The sequence below is a fragment of the Tinamus guttatus genome, unplaced genomic scaffold (assembly GCF_059628265.1).
Source record: "Tinamus guttatus ecotype Peru unplaced genomic scaffold, ASM5962826v1 Tinamus_guttatus_pri_ptg000026l, whole genome shotgun sequence".
NCBI classification, from domain to species: domain Eukaryota; kingdom Metazoa; phylum Chordata; class Aves; order Tinamiformes; family Tinamidae; genus Tinamus; species Tinamus guttatus.
Genome location: NW_028288560.1, coordinates 243,022 through 265,620, shown reverse-complemented (window position 1 = coordinate 265,620; position 22,599 = coordinate 243,022). Strand labels below are relative to the sequence as shown.

At 41.9% G+C, this 22,599-nt stretch overlaps 1 protein-coding gene across 1 annotated transcript in view; it reads left to right on the top strand.

Annotated features, from left to right (window-relative positions):
* SFMBT1 (Scm like with four mbt domains 1) overlaps nucleotides 1–22,599 on the top strand; it is a 29,568-nt gene extending 6,969 nt beyond the window's left edge. Inside the window, exons 3-20 of the mRNA XM_010211921.2 lie at nucleotides 772–1,012; nucleotides 1,448–1,536; nucleotides 2,496–2,742; nucleotides 4,481–4,578; nucleotides 5,642–5,743; nucleotides 6,902–7,052; nucleotides 8,886–8,968; nucleotides 10,165–10,291; nucleotides 10,779–10,892; nucleotides 11,736–11,778; nucleotides 13,126–13,190; nucleotides 15,417–15,556; nucleotides 18,021–18,130; nucleotides 19,013–19,188; nucleotides 19,951–20,129; nucleotides 20,306–20,551; nucleotides 21,004–21,132; nucleotides 21,964–22,599. Coding sequence (XP_010210223.1) covers nucleotides 772–1,012; nucleotides 1,448–1,536; nucleotides 2,496–2,742; nucleotides 4,481–4,578; nucleotides 5,642–5,743; nucleotides 6,902–7,052; nucleotides 8,886–8,968; nucleotides 10,165–10,291; nucleotides 10,779–10,892; nucleotides 11,736–11,778; nucleotides 13,126–13,190; nucleotides 15,417–15,556; nucleotides 18,021–18,130; nucleotides 19,013–19,188; nucleotides 19,951–20,129; nucleotides 20,306–20,551; nucleotides 21,004–21,132; nucleotides 21,964–22,104 — 2,481 coding nt within the window. The 3' untranslated portion in view covers nucleotides 22,105–22,599. The remainder of the gene's footprint in view (nucleotides 1–771; nucleotides 1,013–1,447; nucleotides 1,537–2,495; nucleotides 2,743–4,480; nucleotides 4,579–5,641; nucleotides 5,744–6,901; nucleotides 7,053–8,885; nucleotides 8,969–10,164; nucleotides 10,292–10,778; nucleotides 10,893–11,735; nucleotides 11,779–13,125; nucleotides 13,191–15,416; nucleotides 15,557–18,020; nucleotides 18,131–19,012; nucleotides 19,189–19,950; nucleotides 20,130–20,305; nucleotides 20,552–21,003; nucleotides 21,133–21,963) is intronic.

The following is a 22,599-nucleotide window of genomic DNA, read 5'->3' as shown; positions in this document are numbered from 1 at the left end:
CTCCTGGCGTTTCTGGTTGACCAGTTGTTAACCCCCAAAATATCCACTGCACCTCCAACATATCGAAGCATTTTTAGCTGTTGATTCAAAGAGGAGATGGGACTTCAGGACCATTTAAGAAACAAAACACCAGTTAAATTCAGCTGTGAACAGGGGCTCATCACACTGGATTTTCGAACGAAGCCTGAGGTTATGGAATTAAGTGTAGCTGAGACTCATACTATGGTGGGAGCAGAACAGGTAGGGTCTTTTTGACCCTTATTTGGAGTCCTAGATAAAGAAGTTAAACATCCTTATTCTGCAATATCTAAATGAACATGGTGGAGGAGACAGTGATGGTAATATCTAAATATATAATTTAAGCAGTATATAGTTTAGGAGGCTTCTTGTCCAAAAAGATTGAAGATTGTGTGAACAAATATTGTTGTTAACACCAAACCAAGGCTTTATTGCTGAATTTGACCTTTAGTTTTGTTTAGCTGGACAGCTCAGCTGTGAGTTAGAAAACCTTAATGCGTGAAGTATTTCTCAGGGCATGAAGATGCATTTGTGAATTTAAGGTTAAGAAGATACTGTAAAATGAGGAGGAGATTTCATTGATGATGGCTGCGTGCTATTTAATTTGGGTCTTGTAACAAGACAACATTGCCTCTCTGAGGAGGTAGGATGGTGTTCTGATTGAGGTTTTCACTTTTGGACATGTCTCAGTTGTCCTCTGTGTTGTTCCACAAGGTTTCTGTGATGAAACGTGGCACCCTTCTCTCTCTTCAGGTGGATACGAGTCTGCAGAATGGTTTTGCCCCTGGTATGAAGCTAGAAGTTGCTGTCAAGTCTGACCAAAACACCTACTGGGTGGCCACCATCATCACGACGTGCGGGCAGTTGCTCCTGCTGCGCTATGACGGCTACGGCGAGGACCGCAAGGCTGACTTCTGGTGCGATATCATGACAGCGGATCTGCACCCCATCGGCTGGTGCGAGCAGAACAAGAAGATTCTCAAAGTGCCTGAAGGTAGAGGGAGTAGAGCTCTCTTAACTGTGCTTTTGTCCCTTGTAACCCTGGCAAGTCATCTTCCAAATTGCTGCCGTGAGCGGGTGGCGGTTTCGTGAGGACAGGCTGAAGTTATCTGCTGTGTTTGCCTGAAATCCTGTGACTTAAGTTCTTCAGATTGTTCCTTCCCCAGGGAGCTGTTAGCTTAGTTTCAAAACTGTGATTACTTTCATCCCAAGAGTTGTGGTTTCCATAATCATCATCCTCTAAATCCTGCAGCTTTGTCATTGCCATGAAAGGGGTTTTGTTTTAATTAGTTCCTTCCTTTAAGGTGTTCCTGATGGCTATATTGCAGAAGCTTCTGAATTTAGCACAAGAACATAGTAATGTCTCATTGCACAAGTAATCTTTAAGAGGCAGAAAGAATGAGTGTCTGTCTTCTTGCTTTTCACTTAGGTATTAAGGAGAAGATAGCTGACCAGGAGCAGTTCCTTCAGCAGGTGCTGAAAGGAGCATGCAGCGCTCCCGCTAACCTGCTGGAGGGGGTACGTGTTCAAACGGGCTGCCTTCGAGTTGTAACGTGGCTTCTCTTTGCCAAAGAAGATGCTCTTGGTACCAGTTCAACTTCGGAATTAGATTGTCAGTTCAAATCCTTTCATAAATTTAGATGCCATTGTAGTAGGATGCTGAATTTACGAAAAAAAATATATCCATTGTCTAGCGTTTCCCATTCACAGTATTTAATTTTAATAGTTTTTATCCTAGAACATATTTGTAGCTACAGGTTTGGGCTGGCTGTTTATTCATTAGTTCTAGCAGAAGGAAGACTTTTTTCAAACCCTTTCTGGTGTCAGTCCACCTGCTGCTTCACATAGCTCAAGGGAAATAGTCCTTTATTTTCGCTCACCTTTGGTGTTGCTGAAAGGACACAACTGAGAAATGGGACAATCTTGTTGGTTTTGCTAATGCACAGATTATTTTACTTGCATCTTGCAATTTTGCTAGAAGAGATCTCAATTGTTGCCCCTTCTCCGCATGTAATACTTGATCACCTCATATCAAGTCTGATTGTAAAGTACAGAACATCTGTTTTTTGAAAACCCTATAGAAATCTTCCTTGCAACTAATGTTTTTATGATTGTATCCTTTCTGTCTCATCACTTTTACTTGCTAGAGGAGTCTATTTTTAAAACCTTTTACCTTTGTTTCCTTCAAACTTCAAATATGTAAGGGCTAATGCTTCTGAAAAGGATGAACAGGATTTAATGTGAAATGTATGGCTGTACCTACAGTCAGTACAAAAGCTCTGCTGCAAGCAGCAGAGATCCTAAACACTGTACATTCTGTTCCCCTTAGTAAGAGACCTGTATTTCTTCACTGCTGTGTTGATGCTTCAGTTATTCAGAAAGAACTGTTCAACGGACAGAGTAGAAGTGGAAGTACAGGACGTACTTCTGTTGTACATAAAACTTCGGCTTATGTTCTTTTTCTTCTCTTTTTGTAGCTTCATAGAGGGAAGAATCCTTTGGATCTCATTGCACCAGGCTCCAGACTAGAACTGCAAAACTTCCAGGACTCCTTGGAAGCTTGGATTGTCAACGTGGTCGAAAACGTGGGAGGGAGGCTGCAGTTGCGATACGAAGGTTTGGAAGATTCTGACAAGTTTGACCAATGGATTTTCTACTTGGACCCTTTTCTTCATCAAGTGGGCTGGGCAGCTCAACAGGGATATGACCTGAAACCGCCTTTAGGTACCTCAAAACATACATTTTTGTTATGTGATTATTTTCATGGGCTTAAGAATGCTGCTGTGGCTTTGGTGCTCTAAATCTGTGTTCCAGATGCATACACTTGCATGTAATCAGTGTGTGACCTGACAGGTCTTGCACCGAAGTGAAATATAAATGAAAACAACAGTAAGTCGTACTGCAAGACTCATGTGTTCAAACGTTGCTAGCTGCTTTTCCCTGTCAAAACCTTCCACCTGTTTGTGCAAAGTGGTAGTGTATACAGAGGAAAGAATTGCTTTTATGCTGATTTTTCATAGGTTTGTATTTTTATGAGGAGAAAGTAACCTGTTGAATGCTGCAGGGTAGCTGGGGGCAAAGTAAACAAGTTTTCCATGTTGAAATACTGCTCAGTGGGCACTTTACCAGGAGGGACTGGAAGTCCTCTTAAGGCTCCATCTAAAGAGACATCGTATACATATAAAAACATCCCTAGAGGGACAGGTGATGATTTTCCAGTGTCAGGATGGATGGTAGCTGCTTCTGCTCACCCAATTACTGGGACGTAAAATGGCAAAATGAGGTCTAAGACCAACTTGTTGACTGTTTCTCCAGAGTGTCTGCCTCTACTGTATTGCTGTAGATCTTCCAGAACTTTGCCCTTCCCAGTAATTATCCCGGGCTCTGGGCTCTTGCATCCTTTATCTATTTCTGGGAAGGGCTAATCAACCTTATCTTAGATTTTTCTCTCTCCTATGCAGGAGATGACTCTCCTGCCATCACAGGAGCCTTTCCTATCACCAGTAACTCTCAGAGCAATAAACCTTGGTAAAACTGGCAAACATTGGCAGGGGGGTTACCCTATACAGCCTTTCTTCAAAGGCAGATAGATACACATCTAAGTTCCGTCACGTTTTATGCTGTTAGTTGTGGGAAATCAGGAATTTTAGAGCAGCTGTTTTTGTTGTGGGTTTTTTATCCATTTTCCCTTTATGCTAAGGAGAAACCTGGTTCATGCAAACAAAACAAATCTGCTTGAAATCACTTGGAATGTTGCCTTGGCCTCGTGCTTGACCAGTCTCTGCTGAAATTAGAGTGGTGAATTGGCTTCTGCCTCTTCACTAACGGAAACGAGATGGCTAGGTTTCAAAGCACTATTTAAATGAATAATGCCATCTAAAAATATTAGGTCATGTTTTTAATCTAGTTTTTTGACTAGTTTTCTCTTTTTGTGTACACGAGAGGCTTTGATATTCTCACAGGCTTCACTCCAGGGAGTCTTTATACGTATAACTAGCAAAGGCAGTTCTTGTTGCATCAGAGATGTGTTATGTGCAATTACTGATGCTGAAAGAAAAACGTAGGCAGCAGGCACAGAGTTGTGGGCATTTCTTTAGCTTTCTGCTTGCTTAAGCCTAAGACAGTCTAACACTACTTGGCTACACGTTGTTCCCTGGTAATGCCTTTCCCCATCACTTTTCCGCAGTGTTGGCGTGACGTCTGCTTTCCAGAAAAAAATGAGCCCTCACCAACATACAGATCATCCAGCATGGCTTGACTGTCGTCCCCTTTTCATGTCTGCATGTATAATAAAGCAGTGGATTGTGAAGAAGATATATAATTGCACAGATTCTGAACAGCTAGAAATCTGTCATTTAAAGGAGAACGTGTCGGCCTTTTGGCCTCGCCGTTTTGCTTTTTTAAGAGAGAGAGGGAGAGAGAGGGTTACTTCATTCACCCTTTTCCTTGGTTTTTCCTCAAGCTATTAGGTCCTTGAAGAGTGAAGCAGATTGGCAAGAGATCCTGAAGAAGGTGAAAGAGGAAGAAGAGGAGTCATCAGTTCCTACTGATCTTTTTAAGGTAAAAACACAGTGTATAGAATTTAGTCCTACAGATAATATGATGGAAATGGTTTATTCCTAAGAAATGGTTGAGGAAAAACTTTTGGTTTTTTTTAAACTTTTTTACCTCTCTCCCTCTAGTTAAGAGCTGCGTGGTAAAGTTTTTTTTTTTTTTTTTTAAGTTCAACAACAAATCCTTCTGCAACTACCAGCAACTATGCAAGCCAGTGCTATTTTTCAAGGAAAAATTGCCTATTCTGATCCTTTATAGTGACATCTTCAGTTGTCAACAAGCTGGAGGAGTGCAAAGTCACTGCATTCTTCCTAGTTTTTATGTAAATCAGAAAGTTAAATGTGTGTATCACCTAATGCATAACTTGATATAGCAATATTTATTGTATATATTTGTGTATACTTGACGAGTATGTCCTGTTAGAATTAAGTGCAAGCAAATGTTGCTGTTGAGTTTGAATCTAACTTTACATAGATTGAAATAAAATTCCTGATGCTCAGTAGGTTTTTTGAGAGAAATGGGAATGTAAATTGAATCCCTGATGGTCCTTAATTTGTCTTCCTCGGTTAAACTTTGGCCCATGAACAGAACAGAAGAAGAGTTGCTATTGATTGTGACTGTGATTGCTAAAGCATCATATGCAGAGCAGGATGTTCTGAATTCCAGAGCAGAAACCCTTTTGGGCAGGTTTTTATGTTAGTTTGCAGATGAACACTTCTAATGCTTACAGTTCTCTCTGTTTAGCTCATGATGTGTATGGATTTTTGCGATAAAACTCCTTTTAATTGACTTATTAGACCACTCTGTGTTATAAAATCTTCCTTCTGGAGAACACCAGAGGAGGAAGTCTTTGAGATTTAATTTTATAAAACGTACAGAAAGCTGTTGGCCTCACAGGGCATAGTTGGCCTTTTATTTTCATTAGACAGCCTTTGCTTGTCATCTGACATGTTGATTCCTTAGAATGAACTAATAAAGGTTAAGGTCGTCCTCTACAGCTGAAGTATCAAAGCAGGTATTTTTTAATAGAGAGAGGTGAGTAATATCAACCTGATTCTTGGTCTTTCAGGAGAAACCTGTGATTGGAGTGCATTCCTTCTCTGAAGGCATGAAGCTAGAAGCTGTGGACCCACTGGCCCCTTTTGTCATCTCTCCTGCTACAGTTATCAGGGTACCAGGGTGTTTATTAACTTGTCTTGATAAGATTCAATTGTCACTTCTGTTCTTAAGTGCTTAGAAAATTCTCCTTGACTGATTGTCTGAAAATCTTGAAGCCGTGTTCAGATGAAAGAGCTGAACCTTAGGGGACAAGTGCCTGCAAAACAACTGCTGGCGGGGGAGACATTGGGTTAAAAAAGAGGGGAAAAGTTCTATTAAGTTCCAGACTAAAAGATTAAATGGCTGAAGTTATCAAAGCTAGGTTGTTAGAACGAAACACAAGCTCTCATAATCTGAGTATTCAATTGAGGATGGATTTTTGTTTTTCATTTTCACTGAAGTTAATGTCATCATTTAAGTATAAGCTTTGAAGTGTCTAGGTGGCCTGATTTTCAAACAAGGGCCCACACATGGATTTGGAAGTTGAAAGGAAAACTTCAAAACGTGAACCGGTTTTGAGCAATTTCTACCTTCCTATGTTAAAAAACTGGTGAAAAGTTCTGGAAGAGACCTACTTTTATGTAGTAAATCAACTCTTGCACCACATAAAGCTGGGGTATATTGTAAATTTTTTTTGTGTGTATTTTCCAGAAAATATTGCCTTTTCCTTTGGACAAGTATTTTTTTCAATATGATACATTTCAGTGATCTCTGTCTCTTAAATTCTAACCTACAGTTTCCCCCAATTGGATGCAAATATATTTCTAAAAAGGCATAACCAAGTGCAGCCCAATCATTTACTTTTCTAGGTGTTTGTTCTGCTTCTAGGTACTTCAGGAATACAGAGGTTTTGCTAGTCTAGTATCCCAGTGACGCAGCTAAATATTGTCAAAATAAGCAGTTTGCTTTTACAGAATAATAATAATAAACCCCCAAACTCCAGATTGTCTGTTTTTCCCATAGTGAGTTCTTTATATTTTATTTTAGTGAGAAAAACTTCAAAATCAAGATTCCATTCCCCTGCTTAACTGGCGCTCTCAGCTGAGCTTGTTAATTTGGAGTTGGTTAATGAGTTTCCTGGCATGCAGTGTTTTAACTAAGCCATTTTTGTGTATTTGGTGTCACACAACTTTCCGTGTCGCTGTTTAATAAAGTTACCAAGTGGGGGAGAGGGGGTGGTTCAATATCTGCTACTTTAAAGACCACCTGGTTCTCTTTTGGCTAACTACAGGTATACGATGACAAATATTTCATGATAGAAATTGATGACTTGAGACCCGAACGCACAGCCAGCCAGTCTTACATTTGTCATGTCAACAGTGCTGGTATTTTCCCTGTGCAGTGGAGCCTGAAGAATGGCTTGCATCTCAGTCCCCCACTAGGTATGTTTGTGCAAGCTTGTTGTGCTCGCCAGCCCCAGAGCACCAGGGCTGGGACACCCCTTTTGCAGCGTTACGTGCAGCAGCACAGGCAAAGGACAGGAAAGATGAGATTTGGAGAAACAGCAGCTTTGGAGCTGAAGCTTCCTGGGTGCATCCTTGGACTGGAGTAGATGACGGTGGCTGGGGATGCTGGTCCTGAACAAAAACTGGGATGTTTTAATGAACAAGGGTCTGCACCAGCACCGAAGGCGATGGTGATTTCAGTGTGAATTGACAGGATATCAGAAGCCCGTAGTCACTGCATTAGTTTTTTTATTTGCTTCTGGTCAAAATGGAACATTCCTACCCAGTGTCTTATAATATGTTTAGGGTATCTTACCACTTAGGCGATAATTCAGTATTTTTTTCAAAAGACCTGTGAGGCAAGGTAGCAGATTGCTTGGGGACAAAAGGGGAGGGATATTCAGGTACTCAATTATTTACTCCTTTTCTCAAAACTGAAATGTCAGTGGTATTGTGAAACCAGGGGCTCAGTGTTCTTATTCACCACTACTGGACTGGGAATGTTTTCTTTTAGCTGCTCGTGACATCCAAGGAGCAGAGAGCACAGGACACCCGTCCCTTCCCTCTCCTTGGGCTAGGTTTAAAAAGTGCCTTTGCTTGACCTGGCGTTCCCTGGAGCTGCGTGTGGGAGATGAGATGTAGCTCCCTAGACCCATGACGAGAGCTGACAACGATTTTAAGCTTCTCTTCTGGTAGTACCTCTGGAAATGATGGGTAGCTGAATTGTGCAAATTCTCAAAACACCTGGTTATATTTGAACTAGGACTGAGAAAAATTAGTGGACCCTGTTCTGGGTAGTACCCTCCACCCTTAGGGGCAGTTGAACTTAATGCTTTAAGACAGTCATAGTTAGATTGTCATGAGAATACAGCTTGCTTAGACTAGCTTAAAAATTTTGTTTCATTTTTAAACCCTAGTCGCAGGGATGCCTTGTAGGTGTTAGCTGCTGTGATAACTGCTTCTGTTATCCCTTACATACCCTGCCAGCTGCAGACTATCCTGGCAGTGCACTTCTTCTCCACCCAATTCCCTTCATGTTTGCTATATCATGGAGAAGAGAAATATTTCCTCTAAGTAGAATTTAATTCATCCTTCTGCTGGAGAGAGAGATGCTGTTTCCTGATGCCCTGCGGTTAAGACTTCTCCATTCAAACATCTATAGAGATTTATAGCTATAAGCAAACTAAACTAACCTCTTAGGACCCCCCTCTCTCTTTAATGGCTTGGTATTTTATATGTTTAGTAGGGTAATATATAGTATTGACTGCCTTTTGGGTGCTTTTTTTTCTTTAAAAAAAAAGGAGAGAAAAAAGAAGAAAGGTCCCAAACCTGACACAAAGTAAATGAGGGGATTCAGAGTTGGCACTGCAGCAGCGGGGTAATTTTGCAGGAATTTTGCCGGAATTTCCTCTGTGCCCTGGGAAGGGATGCGGCGCTTCCCCGTGTTTCGCTCGCTGCTGCTGCCAGTGCAGCTCATCATGCACTTTGACCAGACCTCAGCTCGTGCTCAGTGAACTAGCTTCATTTTTGTTTGAGGTCACTGCAGTCCAAAAACATGAATCAAGGTGAATGCAATAAAAATAAGCTCTCTTAAAAGAGGATATCTCAAAGATAACAGAACCTGCTATGGGCTGGCATCACATGGCTTATTGACACCATAGTCACCTGCCCAACTTGAGCTGGATTTCTGTGACTTTCCCTGGTGTCAGCTTGACCTGGTCATTTGTTTTCATGCTGTTAAATTAACCCTTTTGCTTGTGTTTTGCCTAGGTTACCCTGGGCAGGACTTTGACTGGGCAGACTACCTCAAACAGTGTGGTGCTGAGGCAGCCCCCCAGAGCTGCTTCCCGGCGGTAAGGCACAAAACAACTGATATTCCTGAAAAATCTGATGTTCCTGGCAGTGAGAGGAGTTGTGTGCGTGCGCTTGGCTTACACTAGCTGTGCTTGACGAAACAGAGGAGTCTGGAGAGTGAAAATGAGGGTGAAGGGAAGTAGGTTTAAGCCACATTCCCCCAAAATAGAGATTAGACCAAATGCTGCAGTTGTGATAACGTAAGTGAAAAAGCAACTGGTAGTTTGTGGAGGTAAGATGTGTAAGAATCCATCAAAACATAACAGCAATTCTTGGAGCTCATGTAATTGTGGAAACAGGGCCTGCTGGAACCCTGATTTCACTTACTTGGTGTTCTCTCTCAATCCTTCCATACTTACTTTTAGCTTGAAAGATTCCTTCTGTCTCATTAATCAGCAACAAGTTGTCCTGTACTAATACCAGGTAATCATTAGATTAATCAGTGCCTGAGGTACATGCTAGCTTTTGGGCTTCTTCTAGTACAGTGATAGTATTAGTGACAGTCATACTGTCTTCCAGTGTAGACAGTCCTGTCAAGCAGAGGTGGGGGGTACTGTCAACACCCGTCTTCCAACTGCACTTACAATACCTGGGCTATCACAGTGCTTAGGGAAAGAAATTAGAAGGAATAATTAGCTATTTTGAAGAGGGTGTTGCGGGCTATGAGTTCTTGATGCCCTTTTCCTGTCTTGTCAGATGTGACATCTCAGAACAGGTCGCTGAATTTATCAGCTCTTCTCGGGAAAGAGATAATCAGTGTAGGCAAGTTCTAGAAATCTATGTATTGATTTTGTAATTATGTTGCAGAGTGGATGTTGGAGGAAGAGTGCTTTGGCTGTCACTTGTCACCTCTAATCCAGGCACTTCAGATCTACATAAATCTCCATTCTTAGGTTATAGAAGTTTTTCGATAAATGTGAGCTAAATTAGGCCATGAATTAAAATTTTACAGGCCTGTCCACAGAGGCTTTTTTTTTTTTTAACCTAAAATTTGTGAGTTCTAACATAACTTATTTGTATTAGATTGCTAATTGCCTGAAATATTCTGTGACTGCTTGAATATCCCTCTCTAGTCAAATTACCCCGTGATAGTCAAATACTAAAGCTTTTGTGTGTTACTTCTGTTTATGGCTTTTTGTATCTTACATGGAAAGTACAGATGGTAATTTATTGAAGTATTCTGGCTTCTTCCTAGTTAACTTCTGACCATGGATTTAAAGAGAATATGAAACTCGAGGCCGTGAATCCAGTTGATCCTGAGGAAGTCTGCATTGCCACGGTCACCAAGGTGAAAGGTTCCTACCTCTGGCTTCAGTTGGAAGGTAACTCTGACAGAGGAGAAAATATTAACACTTATGTTGTACTTTTGTCCAGCCCATGCATTATCTGGAACAAATGTGCTATCTGCTAAATAAGGACAGCAAATCACCATTTCCTGCAATAAAAGCACAGCCCATTTTGGCCAAACCTGAGAAGAGACCTTTTAGAAAGGTTCTTCAGCAAAACAGACTAGGCCTGTGCCAGGTGTTCTCCATTATAATCCAATTCCTTTTGAATTGAAAGTGCATCAGCATGCACTTAGCATGCACTGCTTAACTGTGGATGGTGCATTCCCATCTCCAGCCTTTGGGAGGAAATAAATGAGGTCAGGAAGGAGTCTGGTCAGTAAAGAGCATGAGTAAACAATTGATGATGTATTCTACAGGAACCTTAAATAAAAGCAGATTTACTGGCAAACAGATAGCGAGCATTAACCCAATGAGATTTTTTGTTTGTTTGTTTCAATTTTTGTTTCTCTTAACAAAACAGGCTCCAAAAAGCCCATCCCTGACTGTATAGTGAGTGTGGAATCAATGAATATATTTCCAGTGGGTTGGTGTGAGACGAATGGATATCAGCTCAGACCTCCTCGCAAAGCAATAGGTATCAGTTCTGTTCTATTCGTAATGCGTAGCAGGATTGGTAAGAGGTAGTGAGACCTTCAAGAGCAGCTGCTGCAGAATTTAGCTCTGTCATCACGAAATTTAGAAACTTTCAGCCTGCACCGAGAATCGATGCCTTGTGCAACTCTTGGAAAGAGTTTGGATCCATAGAGCAGCTCCAAAACAGCCAGTGTTGGTATGAGATCCTTGCACACTGTAAGAAGTGTGGGAGAACAATGTATTAGCCACAATAAAGAAATCTGTTTGACATTGAATAAATCATATATTGCTGAATTCATGTATGCATATATACATGCACAGACATACACACACATTTAATTTTGAGTGTGTGAGCTGTTCATGCCATGTGTCCGGTGGACTGTTGGTTTTATGCCCTTATACTTGACAGAAGTAAAAATCTAGAGCAACAGAACAGGGTTGAGTCTGAATACGTTTTGGATTTGAAATATGGAGCTGACTTTGTAAATGGGCCAGATGGTCATGATCGCTTTCTGAGAAAATCTTCTGAGATCTGAGATCTTCTGAGAAAATCTTGCAATTTTAATTGCACTACCAAGTAGTGTAAAAATAGTGCCTTCCCTCAGCTGGTTAGAGAGCACTACTTAAATTTTAGGGGAGGAGGAAAAACTGAAGAACTTCCCAAATGCCCATTAGATGGGATAAGATTGGAATGAGCTGTTATTTACTGCAAGTCAAAGCAAGAAGAAACTCATCTGGGAAATGACTGTAATGCCAAGAACAGAGGACAAGTATTTTGTAAGGGAAATTTCACTTCCTTGCCTCCTGTACTTAGCAATATGTATTTTCTTGTCCTTCTTTTTAGTAAACAAGCAGAAAAAAATTGCAGTAGTTCAGCCAGAGAAACAGTAAGTATCAAGTTTTTTTTTTTTTCTCTCTCTAATCAGTCAGTCGTGCTAACTTTGTTGAAGTGTGATACTGAGGCTCAGGTGATTCCGTAGTCCATTTGCTGTAGTGCTCGTGGTTCCTACAGGTGTGGAGAAACCTCCTGCACTGCTGCAATACAATGTAGTAAGGGTGGAGTTAGGATTTCTAACGACGTTAGTGGAGCTCAAGTGAATTATGAAACAGCTCAAGTCATTGAGGATATGACACTGTAGCTGTTCTTTTATTTTTAAAATACTGTGTTAGCTGTGCATGTTTAGTGCACTTAACAAAACTACTACTACCAGCCTAATCTTAAGTATGTGTTTATCAATACGTGCTTGAGCTGTTTTTTAAAGGTGATTATTGTGATAGGGAAAGCTGCTTGAAATTTTTTGGTTATATTCCTGTCTCAAATAATACAGACTCTGTGATAGATAATGCTTAGGAATATAGCTGCCCTAATGTGTGGCTGTGATTTTTGCACAGCTTAATCAGAAATTTAAGCTTTAGTGAGAGTAGTCTCATTCATTCAAGGAACATCTAATATCTTCCTCCAGAATAGTTACGAAAACAGGCTAGCCAAAAGAAGGAAAGAGTAGTTCTAGGAGTGTCTACAATTAACCTACAAACTTTGTGTTGCAATTGTGAGACTCTCCTTCATGTGAGCCTGCCCAGGAAATGCTCTGTAGACTGCCTGACAGTTGGTTTTATTGACTCTTGCAGCATTATAAATACCAGATCTATCACTAGTCCTGCCAATGTTTTCATTGCTCCTAAAATACTGAGCAGACTGTGCTGCCATGTTTTTGTAATTGGGGCTTTTAGCAGAGTACTTGAGTCATTTTGGTTGTGTTTGCTTTTGAATCCATGTTTTTGTTTTGTTTTGTTTTTCAAAATATGTAAGGTAAGACTGTTGTGTTGCCTTGTGCCCTGCAATGTGAAATGCAATTAGGGGAGGCAGAAGATAAAAACTCTGATATTCCCTCTGTGTGACTTCATTATCTGCCTGGCAGCCCCTGCTACTTCAAGCAAGTAAAGATCACTGCTGGCTGGGGCAGTTCAGTAGTTCTTTGCAAACCAAAACCGATAGTCTTTGTATGAAAAAGGACCCTCAGAATAGAGCTGAAAAATATTACAAAACAAGATCTGTAAAAAAAAAAAAAAAAAAAAAAAAAAAAAGAAAAGAAAACACCAAAAAGAAAAAGGCAGACTAATTTAACTGGACCTGGACTTAAGAAAATTGGCTTTAGCAGCTGCATTTTAACAACTGCAGGGTGAATATCTTTAACCATCTTTTCGTTTTCCCAACCTTCTTCTTTTCATTTCAGAATTTTGTCTTCAAGGACAGTTCACGACGGACTAAAGAACCAGGAGCTGAACTCCTCTGACTCAGGTATTGGCCTGGGAGGGTGGGGGTAACACAAACACAGTCCTCTAAGCGCCGTTCAGCTGCTCAGCTGGGCTTTGTAGGAGCAAAAGGGGAGGAAAAGTTTGAGGATTTTCATCCTTGATGATTTGTCAGATGGCAAAGAACTATAAAATGAGCAAAAGAGTACAATTACTTTTGTGTGTCCAGTAATGAAACACGCATTGACTCTGGTGAGTAGATTTTTATGGCAAACCTTCTCCACCTGACTAGCAGGGGTTGTGTGGAGCCAAATATTTCCTGTGATCTGTGCCAGGGATCTTCACTATCACCTGCTGTTTTTAATAATGTTGAGAGAAACGTGGTAGGCTCCTTGCCCCTCTGCTCTGAGCTGTTAGCTTGGAGACGCAGGTTAGTCTGTTTTATAACTTTCTCATCATGATAAACAAAAGCAACTCAAACAGTAAACTGCTTTGTGTGCCAGATGGCAAAATCTAATAATTTTTTAAACTGTTGCAAGAATGGGTATGACGAATAAGTACATCTGCTGGAGAGAGAGCCGTGCAGATCTATTTGTTTGGCAACTAAATGCCTCTTCTGCTGTTCCTGCTCAGTGAAATGCACATCTGAGGCTGCACCAAGTGTAAGCTGTATACAAATGATTAGTGCTTGCTTTGCATTTTAATTGGTTTTTAATAGAGTCATAATGTAAACATGACTTTGTTTATTTATCTGCCCATTATCAACCACTGAAATTTAGGTCTTTAAATGACAGTGATTCTCAGTCAAAGCTACAGCTCTGTTAGAGTAAAACAGTTTTGTTTTTATACATAAGCAACTTGCAATACATTTTATACAGAACTTAAATTTGGAGCAGCACTGAACCGTTTAATAGATTTAACAAACTTGATGTGAACTACAAAGGTCATTCCATCAGTTGTTGCATTTTTTGTTTGCTAGCGAGGGAAACGACTGTAAAAATGCAAATGGTTGTGATATTGCAGTTCAGGATGAACAGCAGAGGAGAGCTCTGCCCGCTCCAGTGACAACAGACGTTTGGGGGAGATATGGTTACCTGACTGGACATTTTGTATGGAATTAGTGTGTAGGAAGTGCCTCTGCTACCAAATAGTTGGGGGTGTTGTCATCTTGCCTGTTCTCCATGCTGTAATGCCAAAAAAACAGGAAAAAAACATGTTTCTTTCCTGATTGATGACCAACTTTTTTTTTTTTTTGATAGTTGAAATGTAGCCCCATCCACTAATCAGACCCTCCTGTTAGTGTAGGTTTTGGAATAGATTTACCAGTTTAATTTGTGCTATATATTAATCCAAATTAACTGGCATTACCAAGGTCTGAAACTATGTTCACCCGTCTGGGTCTTGCCCTGCAGCCTGGCCAGATTTAGGTTTCTGCTCTGTTCTGCTGTCAGTGGTGCTTCTATATCAATTCATTCAGCCCGTTTACCTACAAAATCATTTTCTTCTGTGTAATCTAATTTAATCTGTCTAAAATTACCTCCTGAAAGAGAGCACAGAAATGTCCTACTGTATCATGACTGGTCTGTCTAGTCCTGGAGCCTGTCTTTGGTAATGGCAAGAAGAGGAGTTGTTCAGAGAGAGCACATGAAGCTGGTCCACTTTTGTGGTCTGTTCCCTTCATATTCCTCATTTTTTCTTAATTGTTTCCACGGGGATGTTGGGGGATTGATGCTTCCTTGGTTCCTTTACTCTTAATTTACGGACTTTATCCAGAACTGGCAGAATCTCCAGAATTCAAATGTTGCTCTTGTTCTTCTATAGAAAAAGGTGGTATTCATCCTCACAGAAGGGCCCAGTAGCATTTCTAGCCTTGGAGTTTGTTTGCAAGTCCCTAAAGGATTAGGGCATTAGGGGTGACCACAGGAGATCATCTGTCAGGGTGCAAAAATGAGGGGCAGCCAAAAGGGCGTGAGGAGTCATGGCCAAGTCATGGGGACTTGGGGTTTATTTTGTGGCTCCTGTTGTCACGTAGAAGACGTTGCCATTCCAGTGGTGATGTGCAAGCATGCAAGTATGAAAAGCATTTTTTCTCATAACATTTAATCAGTGATAGTGTCATTGCTACCATGACTGCCGAGCACTCCGAAAATCCCACGATTTCAGTTCTTTTTCCCTTTCTTTTCGCAGCCGGCACAATATTGAACTTTGCAAGCCCCTCTCCGCCCCGAAGGTTGCAGTGCGTGACTGACATCTTTGCTCTCTCGTTTCTCAGTGGTCATTAATGGAAAATACTGCTGCCCAAAGATCTACTTCAACCACCGGTGCTTCTCAGGGCCCTACCTTAACAAAGGCCGGATTGCTGAGCTGCCCCAGTCCGTGGGGCCCGGGAACTGCGTCCTCGTCTTGAAGGAGGTGAGATCCTCATACCTGGGAGACTGCCTGCAGCAGCATGTGATTGACCCTAGCCACCTGCAATTAGATAGGCAACTGATTAATAAATTTGAGAGATTCAGGAGTTGATGATGAGCAAAGTTAAAATGAAGTTTTGGTTAAAATGAAGTACGAATCATGCACTGTTTTATGAGTGGCTGGTAGCGACCGACAAGTCTCTTTTTTATCAGGCATTGACAGCCTCCAACTGCTAAACTTTATTTTAGGTTTAAAATAGAGTAGTCCAAAGTTACTGTGGCTGAAGGAGTTGGTTTATTTTTATGGCTGTAGCACGGGTGTCATTTTTAATTAATAGAATGCAGTATCCAAAAAAAAGAGGATTTAACTGAGCAGAGAAACTGAATGTTTCCGATTTCTGCAATCCTTACCTTCCCTGCCATGTATCATAAAGGCTGGAAAAGAATTCCAGTGCTTCTTAGTGGAGAGACAGAGGGACTTTCTAGCAGGCATACAGTGAAACCAGAGCCGAGCTCGAGGAGCGCACAGGCTCACAGAATGGCTGGGGCTGGAAGGGATCTCTAGAGATCATCTAGTCCAACCCCTGCTCCAGCAGGGACACCCAGAGCACGTGGCACAGGGTGGCATCCAGGCGGGTTTGGAAGACTCTGTTTAGGCCGTTTATTAAAAAAGCTCCATATTTGCATATGGAAAACTAGCTTGCTTCTCTGCATCCCCCAGCAATAACTCCAAGTCCTTAGTCATTCCTTTAGTCATGGGATGAGCTTCCAGGGCTTTGGCATCAGCAGAGGTGCCTGTTCAAGCTTTGTCATTAAATAGAGCTTGATCCTAAGCAATTAGATGGTGAGCACAGGCAGGCCAGGGCTCTGGGCTGTATCCTTAGGCTGGAGGGGAAATCTGGCTTTAAGAGGTATCCCTTATTGGAGCAACTCTGCTACTTGCTCAGTGTAGAGAACATGTTGCTGTTAAATAACTGGAATTTCAAGCAGGTGAATTAAAACCAGACATAAGTTTGCAACTATACGGTATAAAGGTTGTATGCTTGAGACGGATGGCATTAGGACATGGAAGGTGGCATATTAGCATAAGGAATAGGCAAGAGTTATTTACTGCTTTTGGAAATCTCTGTCACCAATGGCTGCTAAGATAAAATCCTGATTTCATGAAACAGTGGTTTGATCTGGCATGGAGAATCTGTATTCAGAGTGGAAGCTGCAGCTACCATAACCGATGCCTGAGGACCTTTATTGCAATTTAAATGTCACTTGTGACTTTTCAAGCAACACGTTGAAGAAATAGGGGAGAAAGGGGGAAAAACAGGTTCTGCAGCAAGCAGCAGCATCTGTCCTTGCTTGTGGCCTGGCTCTTGCAGTCCTGTTTTGGAGAGGTTCCTGCTTGGTCGCATGCACTCTCATTTGCAAACGCTCCATATCCTTTCCCATGCAGGATGCTCCATATGCTGCTATGGTCGTTATGTCACAGGGCAAGAACTGAGGCAATGCCCGGTGTTTTTTCCTCTATCATTTCTGCAAATTTCAGGGTTCTGATATAGGCTGGGGTTGAGTTTTGCAGTACTCCAAAACAGGGCTGTGAAATTCTGTGGCAGCTTCATTTAATCTTCAAGGCTTTGCCTTCTTCACCAGCCCAAGCCTGAAGGATGCACAAATCCTGCTGATGTGCAGATGCTGAGTGTTGCAGAAAGCTCCCCCCGCGCGCGTAGCTGCCTCCGTTTCAGTAACGGCTCTAAGCACAGGTACAAACCCTGGAGTGACTCTGCTGCTCGCGCCGCAGCCGCAGCGCTGCGACTGCTGGGCCAGAAGGGTTGAACTCTGCGTCTGGTGCGTTGAGGCTGCGCACACACTGCGAAGGATTTGGGATAAACTGACATTAAAAATAAAAAACACATATTCTGAATGCAAATTTTCGTCCTACTCCCACTCGATTCACAACTTTGAGTTCTTTTACAGTAACTGAAGAATTCTGGTTGTAATATGCTATAGGCATTCCGTGGTTTGTGAAAGTAAGAGCATAAGCTTCTGAGGTGTGATTTTTGTAGCAAGTGATGCGTTTGTAGACAGCAAAATCCTGCAGCAGTTGCTTGCATGTTAAACAGTCTCTCAGATAATAACTGGGATTTATACAAGGTTATGCACGTTTTGCAGTTCCCTGGCCAGCCGTTTAATTTAGCAACATCTAAGACAAGGGCAGTGGCGAGGAATTGCCGGGTCCACTCGTGTCTGTGCAGTCAAATTCAGAAGGTTTGGCAAAGCCCTGAGTGTTGCCTGCTCTCACTTTTCATTTTGGCAGTATTGGGCAGTATTTGTAATCCTGCTATGAATGAGTGTTTTGATGCTGGCTATTTCAGATGAATAGGAGTAATTTCCTATTCCACCCTAGCGCTTTAAAAAAGATTTATTGTGCAAATAACCTAAGTGCATTTTCTCCTCTTCCCCTCTCCCACTCCTAGGTTCTCACTCTGTTGATCAACGCAGCCTACAAACCCAGCCGTGTCCTTCGAGAGCTGCAGTTGGATGAAGAAGCTGCCTGGCACGGGCATGGAGAGACCCTAAAAGCCAAGTAAATTCTTGCCCTGATTTTCACTCAGTTGATCCTCATAGTAACGTTGTGCTTTAACTTGTTACATTTTGAATAGGAGAAAAAAATGCTTACAGCATATAAAAACGCTGCCAGACTGAACTTCCGAATCCTTATCAAGTCCTTTGTGAAAATCTAATGAAATATATCTGGTTTTAATACTCCTTAATATATCGAATGTGCCCTGATACTGGTATTGGTGCAATGTGAATGGCTTCATACTAGGGCAACAGCCTATGCACGGCCAGACCAGCAGATGAGGCTTAAGAAATTTAATTCTGTTGAAGATAACTGTCAGTATTTTAAAGCAGAAGCACTTACTGATTAGGAAGCTTCCCAGGCTGCAGGTTTCACAGTGGAGGAAGATTCCTCTGGAATTAAATTGAGGCAAGGCTCTGAGATAACCTGGCATGGGGGTCTCCCTCTGCAGCAGTCTAATGTGATGTCTGTTTTTTCTACTAAGCCTTTGGAGCAGGAGCTTCTAACAAGACCATTCTGTGACTGGGGAAAAAAATTGCAAAGATTTGATAAATCTGGATGTTTCTCTGTGAAGTAGTATGTTTGCTTCCTAGAGGTCCTTTTTTTCACTGTGTGCTATAGCACAGACTTCACTATGTTGCCTTGAGCAAGCCAGTAGTTCTTTTGTTGGATCAGCTTCATGTGCAAAATGACACCTTTCCGTGCACCAAGGCATTGCTCTCTATTTAGAGATGGATCATAGGAAGGTCTTAAGAAAACGTAATGTAAATAAAAGTCAGCCGAAAGAGTCAGCCGAAAGGGAAAATTCTTACTCAGTTTGCAGTGAAGTACTTTCATCCTGCTAACTGGAGGATTGCTGGACTATGACTTTGTTTCCAACGTTAGGTACAAAGGGAAGAGTTACCGTGCGACTGTGGAAGTTGTGAGGACAGCAGACCGGGTGGCAGATTTCTGCAGGAAAACATGCATCAAACTGGAGTGCTGTCCAAACCTCTTTGGTCCTCAGATGGTGCTAGATAAGTGCTCCGAGAACTGCTCGGTGCTCACAAAGACTAAATACAGTGAGTAGACAGCTGAGCTGGGATTGGGATGGGGCCTGGGCACATTTTGGTTTGGGTTTGTTTTGGCCTTGGCTCCAAGAAGGAATCCAAGGTGCATTTTGCATCACGTTGCTCTGCTTACACAAGGAGCAGCTGAAGTGCTACTCAAGTAGGGCTGCAGAATATCAATGATGTACCTGCACACGCGGGTGAAACATTAAATTTTCTATTAAATGCTAGAACAACTGAATATCTTGTGGTCATAAGCCCTAAAGCTTTATCTCCTTAATACAGCTTCTGGGACAAGAACTGAATCTAATGCCATTTAAGTGACATTGTATTTTTTTCTCCCATTTTGTTATGGAATGAAATAAAGTAACTTGGCAAGGGAGCTAGTTTTGTTTTTTTTGCATCTAACTGGAACCGTTTGACATTGTGCAAGGAGACTTTGCATGGAGACCGTGCTTAAAACTGCAAAGCACCATAAAATACAATGTCAAATTAGGCCAATCTGTAGCTGATGATTTTGGCATAAAACTTTATCATTTGGGGCTCCTCAGAGATGGAGGAATTAAATTCCCCTTCATAGGGCAAATAAAATTGAATAGTCTTCCTCATTAAACCATTAAATGGAAGAGAAGAATGCTGATATGCTCATCCCAAAATTTGGGTTTTCTAATGGGGGGATGTCCCGCGACTGATTTCCTGGTCCTGTTTGTGAACATAAAAAGTGACCCTGAAGGTGTGCTTCAGTATGATGTTTCAATATTTCTCTCCTGATAGCACATTATTATGGAAAGCGGAAAAACAAGCGGATAGGCAGGCCCCCGGGTGGCCACAGTAACCTGGAAGTAGCCATGAAGAAGCCAAATAAAAGACGGAAGAGACGAAAACACTTTTTTGTTCATAAGAAAAAACGCCCTTCTACTTCAGTGGATAACACTCCAGCTGGATCTCCCCAGGTATGAGGCTGTCAGCAGCTTTAAATGGATATTGGATCAGCTGGAACTAAAACCGTGGATTCAATTCCGTAAAACCTCAGCTTACGGCTGACTAGTGGGAGGCAATTGTAATTTTTATCCTCAACTTGCAATTTCTTGCTTTTTTTTTTTTTTTTTTTTTTCCCCTACCGCTTCAGGGCAGTGGGGGAGAAGAGGAGGATGACCAGGACGAGGTAGATGAAGAATCGCTGACGGAGGATAGCACCTCGGAGCAACAGGACGAATTGCTCGAGGAGTCGGAAGTGTCAGAGAAGAAGTCGCTCTCATCCTCTCCTACGCAGAGTGAACTGTCTCATTCCCTGGCGCAGGACCGGGACAAGAGGAAGAGGAAGCTCAGGACCTTCTCCTTTTCTGATGATGAAAATAAACCTCCTTCACCAAAGGTAATTCCAAGATAAACTTGTGCCCGGCCTTGCTTAGTGCTAGGCCAACACAAATGCCCTGGGAGTATTAACCATCCTACGTGTGTTTTTGGAACATACTCCATTATCCCATAAAGGGTGTTGTGAAGACATTACTAAATAATTAAAAATCATGATATAGTCAAATTACAGGACTGTAACAAGCACTTCTCTAGGTTCAGCTGTACAGTGGCATCTAAAACTAAATCCTGGTTTTAGATCCCTATTTTCTATCTATAATGATGTAGCCTCCATCCCCAGCACACAGCCATGCTGAATATCTGTGTGAGTCAAGAAACTTGTATAATTTTGAGCTCTCCTTAGAGCTTTCTTTGGCAACTGAATGTTTTAAGTATGGGGGAGCAGAGGGCAGCATTGGGCTGTGGCACGTATAACGTTTTGGGATTTCTTTCTGTGGTGGGTGACTTATCTAGGAAATAAAGATTGAAGTTGCTGAAAAGCTGCAGTTGGACAGTAACCCCCTGGAATGGAGTGTGTCCGATGTTGTACGATTCCTCAAGTCCACTGACTGTGCCCCACTGGCAAGAATCTTCCTCGATCAGGTATGATTTATGTGTCTGCTAAGCTGTTCAGACTGTTACTTTGCTGCTTATCCTCTCTTCAGTGAATCACAAATGAAGCTAATTTTAATGAGAAAACGTTTTGAGAAAACAAACGTGCAGGTGAGGGATAGGACAGAGTCTTTGAGGTTTCCTTGATCTCGAGGAAGAAGGTTTTGGTGTGTGGGGAGTATCAAAATCCCACAACTGAATCGGGAATGCCCACAACCAGCTTGTTTTCTGGCAGGAGATAGAATTTTGCCACTTGTCCTGACTCCTGAAAATGATAAACGTTTTCTATTCTGCAGGCTAATCACAGCCATCTCCTGGCGTTGTGCAGCTGCACAAGTGAACAATTTTGCATTCAAGAAAGTGTGATAAATAGAATACTAACACGAGTAGATGTTAACGTTGTGCTTGCATCTTGGTCAAAATCTGCAGTTACAAAACACTGCCTAACAAGACTGTCTTATGGAGATGGCGATGAGCGTGGTTTGTGATAGATGGTACAGAAAAAGTAGTTTGCCTTATAGGACCTCTGTTTCTTTAGAATGACAAGAAGTTAGAAGATGGCTGTCAGCATAAAGTTTCCTTGCTTTTTATTTTTTGTTGATTAAAAGTAGTTTCTCATGAGGTGCTTTAGCCCGTGAACTTGAGCTCAGATTTTAGGTAAGGAGACAATTTTTAAATTTTTAAGTGACCTGGAGTAGCACGAAAGAAAGGGCTAAGTCCCAAATGGTCACATATCTGAAATGACGGCAAGTCCAAACCACGGGCGCGGGAGAAATAAAGCTGCCAGTCACTGTATCTGTTAATGTTTTTGTCTTTTGGCAGGAAATTGATGGCCAGGCGCTGCTGCTCCTCACGTTGCCCACTGTTCAGGAGTGTATGGACTTGAAACTGGGGCCAGCTATTAAACTCTGCCATCATATCGAGCGGGTGAAACTTGCCTTTTACCAGCAGTTTGCTAACTGAGAAGCAGGCGGCCCTTTGAAGCACAACTACAGCAACCTGCTCCTTTCTCTCTGGCAGGGAAAGTCAAGGGAAGCTGAACTGCGGCTCTGGCAGCCTGCGAGCATCCGTCAGCCTCAGTTTCCCACCTCGAGGAAAGGAAGGCATCATCTGGAGGAAAATGCCAATACAAACACGGGGGCTGCTCTGCCGGCTTGGGAACACGATAGTCTCTTGCTCTATAGTTCCCTTTTTTAAAAATGTATTTTTTAATTATTACAGAGGCATCTCCTCTGTTGGGAAAAGACATTTCAGTAGTTCTGTTGGCACAGAACTTTAAAGGGAGTGGTAGATCCCGTTTACGTTAGCAGGCTGCCAGAAACACCCTTGCTCTGTTCCCGACGGCTCACAGATCCCCTCACCCTCCCTACGGATGAGCACTGGCTTTGGAGGGTGCTCCCTGCACATTTGGGTGTTAATATTGAGGTTTTTTAACAAATTTGTTCATTGTTTGGACAA